The following is a 10,596-nucleotide window of genomic DNA, read 5'->3' on the forward strand; positions in this document are numbered from 1 at the left end:
GTTGAGGACCAAAATAACAAGTCCTTCCGCTCCTCCTCAATCTGGAATGATTGTAGACCGGCACCTTCGAATTGATTTTTTTATGGAACCATCACATTCGACTCCGTGCAATGTCATAGTCGATTTTGCTTTCTTCTTACCACTCTCATTTTTCAACTGAACATCACCTTGATTCTGAGACATATCTACAAAATGAATGCAAATATCGGAGAAAGAAGAGGAGGAGAGAATGAAGAGGAGAGAATGTGAGAAATGGCGAAGGTTGGAAGAGTATTTATAGGGCTAATGCAAGTCTAGGTTGTATCTAACCATTATGGTGGGTCAAAAATGTGTAAAAAAAACGTGGTAACCATCTGACCACCGTCCAAAAAATGTGCCAAATGTGGTGCAGAAGGTGCGTGAGTTAACTCACGCCACCGGCCAAAGGTGTGTGAGTTAACTCAAGCAGAGATTTACACTAGTGCGACTTAACTCACGTTGCGTGAGTTAAGTCACGCTGCGTGCTGTTTTAAGGCCAGGCAGAACCTCATTTCCTCATTTCCAATCTCAAATCTCTCTCAAATTACCCAAATCCAAAATTCCTTCAACTTCAAATTTTTCACTTAAATTATGTTGGTATGATAATTTTTTTTACTTAAATTAGAATAATTTAGTTTTAGTGTTTTGTTTAACTTTTGATTTTTTTTGCAAGAAATGGTACAATGTTACATGTAAATCACTTATATTGTTTAATTGTTTAGATGTTTAGATGTTTGCATGTTTATGTTAGATTTTTTCCCTTATATTAGATTTTTTTAGTTTTAGGGTTTAGTTTAAATTTTGATTTTTTTTGCCAGAAATGATACAATGTTACATGTAAATCACTTATATTGCTTAATTGTTTAGATGTTTGTATGTTTATGTTATAGTTATCAGTTTTAGGGTTTATGTATAATTTACACTCCAAGTGTTTGATGAAATGTTTGAATGAGTTTTTCATTGATTGTTAAATTTTTTTATGGTGTAGGTAGGTTTGAAACAATGACCGATTTGTTCAGTGTTAGCATACGCTTCAATGGTGGAAATCCTCAGATGTTCAAGGTTCGGTACATTAATGTCACATTAAAAGGTCTCAAATATCAACTGAATGAAATCAACCAAGGACTCAACCCCGAAGACACAAGGAGGGTGAAATACATTTGGTATGAACGTCCAACATTGGACGACGGAAGAATAACATTTAGTCGGCTAGAATTAAAGAACGACGACGACGTGAGAAGCATGTTCTCGATTTTTTGGCAGCACAGCATGGTTCCGTTTATCGATATGTTTGTCATGTTGCAGAGATCAATTGAAGATATTCTCAACAGTTTGATTCCGCCAGAAGATCGTGATTAGGTAGGGAATGCACCTTCCAACTGCAACAATTGTCTTACCTCTGAATTTGGGTAATTTCAAACTTGCCAAACAACACTCCTAGGCATTCACCTGGAAGTTTTATTGTTCCTTTCAAAACAACATGTATTATGCAGAATCAACTATATAAGTTATGATATCGAATTCCTTCATATAAGATGAGTGTCACGGAATGGACCTCATTCTTTATGTGATGACTCGTCTTATATGAGGGAATTCGATGTGATAACATATATAGTTGATTCTGCATAATACATGTTGTTGTGAATGGAACAATAAAACTTCCAGGTGAATGCTTGAGAGCTGTTGTTTGGCAAGTTTGAATTTACCCGAAATTCAGAGGTAAGACAGTTGTTGTACCACTTATCTCTTCCCGAATGTAATGTAATGATATGACATATTTAGGAACTTTATGTAATGTAATGTAACTTTATTCGAATTTATTTAATACGCAACTTTATTCGAATTTATTTAATACACAATTTTTATTAGAATTCACGCTGAGTTTAATTGGTCTTTTTTTTTTTTACACAATTTAAATTTGAATTTATTTATTCTATATGCAATCATAAAATAAATGCAAATATAAAGCGTGAAAAAACTTAAAAAAAAAAAAAAACTTCACACCATATGCATGCAAAGTGGGTTAACTCACACTAATGTTAAACCTTGTGTGAGTTAACTCACGCTAGTTGGTCGGTTGTTCATGCACCAAGAACACGTTTTTTGGACGGTGGTCAGTTATTCAACCTTGATTTTACACCGTTTTTACACGTTTTTTTCTTCTTTTTTTTTCTTTTTTTTTTTTACAGTTTTTTGACTGCATTTAGTGCATATAAAACCTATGTTACCATTCCCCCTATAAATACCCCTCAAACCTTCACCATTTCCTCACATTCTCTCCTCCTCCTCACTCTCTCACCTTTATAGACTTTGTCCTTTTAGCTTTTTGGGGGTAAAAAGATGCCAATCGAGGGGTAAAAAAGGTCAAGCAAGGGGTAAAAATAGGTCAACCGACTTGGGGCACAAAGAGGTCAACCCTTGGGGTAAAAGTAAATCTGCTTCTTTTTACTCCAAAAACTTTTTACCGTGGGTAAAAAGACTCTTTCTTGGGGTATAAAAAGAACCAGATTTATATTTACCCCAAGGGTTGATGTCTTTTTGCCCAAGAAGGTTGGTCTCTTTTTGCCCCAACCTCGATCTTCTGTTACCCCAAGGCTGGTCTCTTTTTAGTAATTTCGAATAAAATGTACCAATTATTGTAAATGTATCAATTATTAATAAAATGAGATGATTTTATATGTATTATTTATGTTACTTTCTTCCTTTCTTTTTATTTATATTTGCATTTATTTTATGAGTTAACTAAATAAAGTTGCATATTAATTAATAAACGTGAGTTAACTCACGTTGAATTTTTTTAAATTTACACTAGCGTGAGTTAACTAACGCAAGGGCAATTTGATCATTTCAGTTGGGAATGAGCAAAAACTGTTGGGTATATAGCAGAATTCAAACTTTTAAGTGCGCAAAAACGGGGCCCTATCATCTATTGGGCCTATTCCATAAAAAGTATGCAACTCGGCCGAGCTCCAGTGTGAAATTTGTTTACTTCAAACCCTCAAATTTGATCTCTACCCCACAATTTTCCTAAAATTCTTGTTTTCCACTACACTTACAGAACTAATTTTTATGAAGAGTTCCTGACAACTCTCTCATTTGTCGTAGTAAAGGGGTGGTCGATAGGGAATTGGATCAGATTCGGTTAGGATTGTAGATATTGATCAATTGGTTCATATCTCAAGACAATTTTTTCCTTTTATTTAATTTGAAATTTTGATGTTGAAATCTGAATCATTCGATCTTGATAGCATGACCTTGAACCCTCCGACTACATAGAAACCTAACTGTACATTAATGGACACCACAAAGGTTTATTTTGTTAGTATACCTGTATGTATTTTCTATGGGAGCCTTTATAAAATTCTAGCTTAACCAGCTAAGATTCTAGGTTCGAATTCAACATTGTGCATGCGACAACGTTAAAACTCTTAACGAGAATTTGCTATCTATTTAGGTCTCAAAAAACATGAGAAATTAGTCTCTACATTTTTGCACAAAGGATATTTAGTTTACAAAAAATTGACAAATAACATATTCTTAAACATTATATTCTTCATCAATAGAGTTAGATGAAACAGTTGAGTGAGACATCCATTCCATATTTGATTTTCTTTGGTGCCTTGAATATGATTTATTTTGGGTTAAAGGGGACCTATGAAATTTATTTATCTATTTTAGTGTAGAAAACTATTCACTTTATTTATCTGTTAAAAATATAGTGAAGAAATCTATTTACATAAAATGAAATGTATATATATATATATATATATATATATATATATATATATATATATATATATATATATATATAGAAAATGAAAAAGTTATATACAAAATTTATTTTTCCCAAATTAATTTTATATCATCTTGTCGAATTCGTATGAAAAAAATACTTTATATATTGAATTTATTTTGTGTGTATTGTACATTTAGAAATTTAATCGAACCATGTAATGTAACATGAGTCGTCTATTTTGATATTGTCTGAAACTTACAGGCTGTGGTACTACTACAGTTTTTTGACGTAAAATAATCTGAGTCTGATCAGTCAGCTTAGCTACACAGTTGTCTTCTCCCTTATGGTACTAATACGCAGTACTATTAGACAAGAAGAGAGAAGATTTTGATTTTGAGAGGTATAACCAGTCCCAAGAAAATCAATGTCAGGTTCAAAACTAAGGAAAGGAGCCTCTCCACTTCAGAACTCAGAAGTCAATGTAACACGAGTTTGAACTTGGCCTTTATAGAAAGATAATTATTGCGTTTTTCTTTTTTTGAGTTAAATATGTTTTAGAAACATAATTTGTTATAAGCTATTGAAACTCATACTTGACGTGAAGATTATTGAGTTTAAGTATGAGTGGTTAAATCCTACCTAATCTACAAATGAATAAACAGTAAGATAACAAAGATAACTCATATATCTAACACGATTTTAGACGGAAATATGGTATATCTATCTCTTGCGGTCATCAAGTATTGACCGGCTCTTACTAGTCTGCCCTTAGATTCCCCCAACAATTTCATTTTTTGGTTGGTGGTGGCCGGGGTTTGAACCCCGGACCTTGCATATCTTATGCATTGTCCATACCACCTGAGCTAAGCTCACGAAGACCCAACAATTTCATTATATTTGATGATATAAATCTCACAAAACTCATTAAAGAAATAAATTCACATACACAATTAAACAAGATATAAGTTTGATGGTTGTGTCTTTAGTCGTTCGGATATAGTATTAAAATAACAAAAAGTTGTGCAATATGACTAAGATTGTGCTAAATAATTGAAGTTACAGCTTGAATTCCCAAACTTCTACGCAAAACAACAAAATTTCTCCACCATCACACTCTTTCTTTTATTTCTTTTAGAATCATGATTGCTTTTTTGTTTGTTAATGTCAAGATACTCGATGTTCGTTCATGGTAAACAAGCTTCCATTGACTTCTGACGTATCCAAACAAGAAAAACTTTTGGACAAAGCATACATCTAGTACAGAAAATTCTTGGTCAGGGTGTTTGTTCTATTAACACGATACACTGATCATTTGATTTTTTGTGAGACATTTTAATTTCATAATTAAAATTAAGATTAATAAATGAAAACTTTAAAATTACTTTACAGTTTTTCTTATACATGAAGCACAAATACGGACACGAATACCAGACATGACACGGACACACCGACGCCATTAACAAAAAAAAATCATATAATATAGTATAATTATATGTGTCAGTGTCGTGTATGTGTCGGACATGACATGTGTCTGATATCGGAACACGTCTAATCCGAAGACATGCTTCATAGTTTCTCACCAATGATATATTTCAGCCTAATTTTTCTAGGTATTTAGGGTTTGAGGCAAACTAAACTAAACACATATTCAAAAGACCTGATTATCGATCAATTGATCGCATCATGTTCGATTGTTCATCATAATAATATATGTTAAAAAATATCAAAATAAATTTTAACTTATACAATAATTAAATTATAAAATAATATTTTGACAATTCTATACCATTAGTACACATAAATCCTTAATACTAGAGAATACTTGTAAAAATGTAACATCATGGTTAACATTAATTAGTTGCAAGAAGCATTCTACACAAAATACAAAAGAAGGTTATACTTAAACCATACCATGTACTAACAAAATAAGAAATTTCTCTACTATTAATACCATCAAAAGAACACAGAATCCCATAAAAATAATAATTAGCTTAAATTGTCTTTTCTGAATCTTCCACACTACCATACCTTTCACTGAAACATATCTTTCTGATTTCACTTCCACTCATCAGTTCAGTAATAGTACATAGTCTTCTCCTCCATCTTGTTTTCATCAATACTCAAGTAACCATTATTACAACTACCACTATTACTACTAGTAATTAATTGCTTAATATACTCAAGATCATAATCCAAAGGTGTAGTACTAGTAATTTGCTTTTCATGATTTTGACTAAAGCATAAATTCACCTTTTCTCTTTCCCATTGGTTAACATCAACAACATCACTTCCATGACTAAGATTGAACTTGTTGATTTGCATGAAATTCTGAAACCCCATTATTTCTTCTTGTTTCCCAAGACTTCCATCAGATGAACTGCAACAACTTCCCTCACTTCCAAACATGACAAGACTTTCTTTCATCATAGGGTTTTGAAGTTGATATTGCATGGAAGTAGTATTAGTATTACTACTAAAACCATTGAGTAAGGACTCTTGGTTATGGTAAAAAGGGAGAGAGATTGAGCTACTTGATGAAGGAACAGAAAATTGTTGTTCAAGGGATGTTGTGAAAGATGTGTTTGTTGGTGTTTGGTTGTAATAGGAGGTGCAATGAGAAGAGGTTAGATATGGTAAGACTGTGTTATGAGATTGAGGAAGAAGATTCATGAGTTTCTTCTTTAGTTTTGTGTTCCAGTAGTTTTTTATATCATTATCAGTTCTTCCAGGTAATTGAGCAGCTATAATTGACCACCTAAAACAATATCATGAAAATAAGACAAAAAAAAAAAAAAATCAAATGTAGTTTTCATTAACCAAACAATATATATGAGTGGATGATGATGCTAGATCTATACTTGAAATCCATGTAGTCAAAATATAGGTAGAATATAGATGAGGTTTTAATCAAAATGGGAAAAAAAAATGCTTATAAAAAAAAATGAAAAAATTCATGATCAAAAGTTGAAGCAAAAAAAGGGGAAAGAAAACGCCAATGTCAATATTTCTGGATCTGGATAGTTAATTTCAAAGTAGATTATTAGGTATAAAAAGCAAAAAAAATGTGTGAAAATAAGTACAAGTAGTACTAGTAGTGAGATTTTTTCTATATATAGTGTATAAAAATATTAGTATAATAACTAATACCTGCTTCCAATATTAGCATAAAGAGTGCAAATGATTCTGTCTTCTTCATCTGAAAATTCTCCATGCTTAATGTTTGGCCTTAAATAGTTAAGCCATCTCAATCTACAACTTTTTCCACATCTCCTTAGACCTAAAAAAGATATATAACATGAGATTTGTTAGGTTTAAAACTATTTAACTTCATCAAGCATTTTTCATGAAATACCAAGAATTCTTACCAGCTTTTTGAGGAAGAGAAATCCAATTTCCACCAGTTCCATGTTTTTCTATATACTCTTTGAGCTTTGTATCTTCTTCTGGAGACCATGGTCCTTTCTTCACATTTGCTTTGTCACAGCAAGGAGCTCTTCCCATTTCTATCTCTCTCTCTCTCTCTCTGATGGTTATCTCTTTTGTGGGGACTTCTTGTGCTTTATAATAAAGAGACCTTGTTTTTAAACAGTTAAAAAATTGTTATTTTATTAGATTTTCATTGAGAGAGAAAAAAAAGCATGCAAAACTCAAATGTAGAAAAAAATGTGGACATATATGTAGTTTAATTTAATTAATTTACCAATCTTCTTAATGTTTAGTCATTTGTCTAGAAGAGAGCTTTCTAATCTCAAATAGGATTGGATTTGGATTGTTTTTAATTATGTCACCAATCAAATCTTGACCGTTTGATTAATCAGTAGGGTTTGATTGTTTTCTAATGACAAAAAAGTATCCAAAGTTTGTTATAAAGAAAGAAACATTGTAAATGTAGTGTTAGTGATGTTTACAGCTACCAACATTGTGACTCAAATTCGAACACACGGACCAAAATGGATGATTGGCCTGGTTTTCTTCAGCATAGTGGGGTTTAATTATTATTTTAATCATAATAATTTATTAATCAAAGCATTGACACTCTACAAAAGTAGAACATTATATTAATTAAAGACTGAGAGAAAAAATTGGAAAGGAGTACGCAATTAGGAATTAAAATACATCAAGTATATCTAACTGGAGGACATGTATGTATCATTAGGGCGCACCTGAACTTCCATGAAATTATGTTGTCATTAAATAATTGTGGAAAAGCAGGTCATGTATCTTTTGTGACTGCATACAACCACGTCCTTAAACTTTACAACCAAAATATCAAAATGATGCATACATGTATAGCTAAATATATACAACTTTTTTAAATTAGTGTTGCATTTTTTGAATTAAATTCGGCTTAGTCTAAGAGCAAGAGTGTTTTTAGTGACTCATCTTCAAGATCGATAGAAATTATAGATTCTTTTAAATTTAAAGAAGGAATGAGCAACCATGAGATATTTGGTTTGAAGAATGGATCGAAAGAAGTCAACGATATGAACTATATACATTATTAATTGAATAAATCTAAAGAGTCAAATTTGCTTATAATTAGCGACGGAGGATAATACATATCAGAATATGCGTCTTGTTGACTCTTGAAGTGAGACATCGACATGAAAAACCAACCCTTCGGTAATTTGAGGAGATTTTTGTTTTAGCTTTTTATTTTTGTCTTTATTTTTTTTACTAGGTAAGGTTTATGTCCCTCAACTTTTTATTTTTAAATTTTACCTTAATAAAAAAAGATTAATTTGATTTTTTAATAATTATTTTTCAATACAATTTATTCATATTATCAATAAATTATTACTGTATGATTAAAATATGAGTTTTTGTTTTGCCGACTGGTCATTAAAATTTGAGTTGTTATTTAATTTTCTCTCTCGATAGTTGAATTTACATGTTATCACAATTTGAATGTATATTTTTTTGTTTTACGTAAAATCAACAATATCTCGAATCTGATTAAACATAACGACTTTAATCGTATATTGAAATACGTAGGAATAGTAAATACAATCTATCATATTTTAACTTAGTAAATCATTTGCATTTTTTTTTTCTTCTAATAATTTTGCATTTCTTTTCAACAAAAGGTACACTTAAATAAAAAATATCACAGTTTTACCATTACTTTATTTAAAGATATCTTCTGTAGTTCTAAATTCAACCACTCATAGTTTTCAAAACCGGCTCGGACCGGCCGGTCGAACCGGTCCGACCAGGAACCGGTGGGTATACCGGTTCGAGCCACATATCAGATCGGCAATGTAATTAAACCGGTGCGAACCGGTCAGACTCGCTGAAAACCGGTCAAAACCGGTGACTCGGCCGGTTTTCGAAACAATCCGGTTCAATATTGTTTTTAATATTTATTCTAATAATTAGCCATTTATTCGATCAATCAAGCAAGGATTAATGCTGATTAATGATAATTAATACTGATTCCTATGTTAGCTACAGAAATGCTTTGACTTTTGTAGAAAAATTCAGAATATGAAAAAGTTGGGGCGGAAGGGAGTCGAACTGTGCACCTTAAAATGGATTGCTGAGAATTTAACCACTGCACCAACTGTTTATTTGTGTTTTTTAAATGAAACGTATTATATATATCTAGATTTATTACATTTTCATATATACAAGATATAAGAACACATCTTATTTTTTTCTTTTAAGAAGAGCATATCATTATCCTAAAAAAAAAGAGAGCATATTATTAATAAATATAATATTTACGCAATAATAATAAAAATATACATATCATCTCTTCGCTAAAAAAAAATACACTTTATATATTTTTTTAGAAAATCTGCATATTATATTTATATTAATATATATGCAAACAAAATATATTTTATGTCAACAAAATATATCCCTAAAAAAAAAATATAGCTATACAATTATTAATATACATATTACATGTGAGTTTTTTAGTTATTAAGTGACTAAACTTTCGGTTCAATTCAATTTAATCTAGTTAAATATTTGTAAAAAAAATTAATCGTCAGACCGAGTCATCTAACCGAGTTATTCGGTTTAATCCGATTCAGTCATGCGGTTCAACCAGTGACTCAGTGGTTCGACCATCAACTCAGTGACCCAGTACCCTTGCCGAGTCGATGACCGAGCCGAGTTTTAAAACTATGCAACCACTTGTAATTGTACGATTATACATGCATAACACAAGATGATAATAGATCCTCATTACGCTTCATTTGAGCTCTAGAGATGAGATAGGTTCTTTGCCTGTAAATTCATCTGATCAGGTGTATGGATTGACTAATCAATACATTTACATGATGCAATACATCAATATATTACCTATACCTAGCAATTGTCCTTGATCAGCATCATTGTGAAATTTAAATAAGCAAAACAATCACTTAGCTTACTTCCCTAGTCCATTTTGATCCATAAGAATAGGACCTAAAGGTCTATCTGGAAATGCCCTCTTCAATTTCTGAGATCATGCTGATCATATGCCTATATCCATATCCCTATAGTTGAACAGGGAAGGAAATGAAATGTGTTATTACTCGGTGCTGCATGTGATCTACGCTGGATCATGAGTTTTAGTTGTTAGAAGAAATAAGATAAAAAAATATAGATTTTGTGCATTCATACATTCTCTCAAAATGATTTGTTAAGATCGTGTGCCGGTGACAGAAAAATGGATTGAGTCAAATTTAAATTATAATTATAATGGATGGATCAAAATTATTCTTTAATCCATTTACCATTTCACTATAAAATTTTATTAAGTAATAATACTAAAGAATAATTTTGATCCATCCATAATAATTCAAATTGATTCAGTCCATTTTTTTTAATGCCTGATTGCATCTTATATG

At 31.3% G+C, this 10,596-nt stretch overlaps 1 protein-coding gene across 1 annotated transcript; it reads right to left on the reverse strand.

Annotated features, from left to right (window-relative positions):
- Positions 1 to 5,576: 5,576 nt before the first annotated feature.
- Positions 5,577 to 7,286, reverse strand: LOC146950858 (transcription factor RAX2-like). The gene is made up of 3 exons (XM_085746814.1): positions 7,120 to 7,286; positions 6,902 to 7,031; positions 5,577 to 6,509 (listed from the first exon to the last, which is right to left on the reverse strand). The coding sequence occupies exons 1-3, from the start codon at positions 7,253 to 7,255 to the stop codon at positions 5,828 to 5,830; spliced, it is 948 nt and encodes a 315-aa protein (XP_085602940.1). The 5' UTR covers positions 7,256 to 7,286; the 3' UTR covers positions 5,577 to 5,827.
- Between the last annotated feature and the right edge of the window lie 3,310 nt (positions 7,287 to 10,596).

The sequence above is a fragment of the Medicago sativa genome, chromosome 2, assembly GCF_051527215.1.
Source record: "Medicago sativa cultivar Bolivia chromosome 2, Bolivia_mono, whole genome shotgun sequence".
Taxonomy (NCBI): domain Eukaryota; kingdom Viridiplantae; phylum Streptophyta; class Magnoliopsida; order Fabales; family Fabaceae; genus Medicago; species Medicago sativa.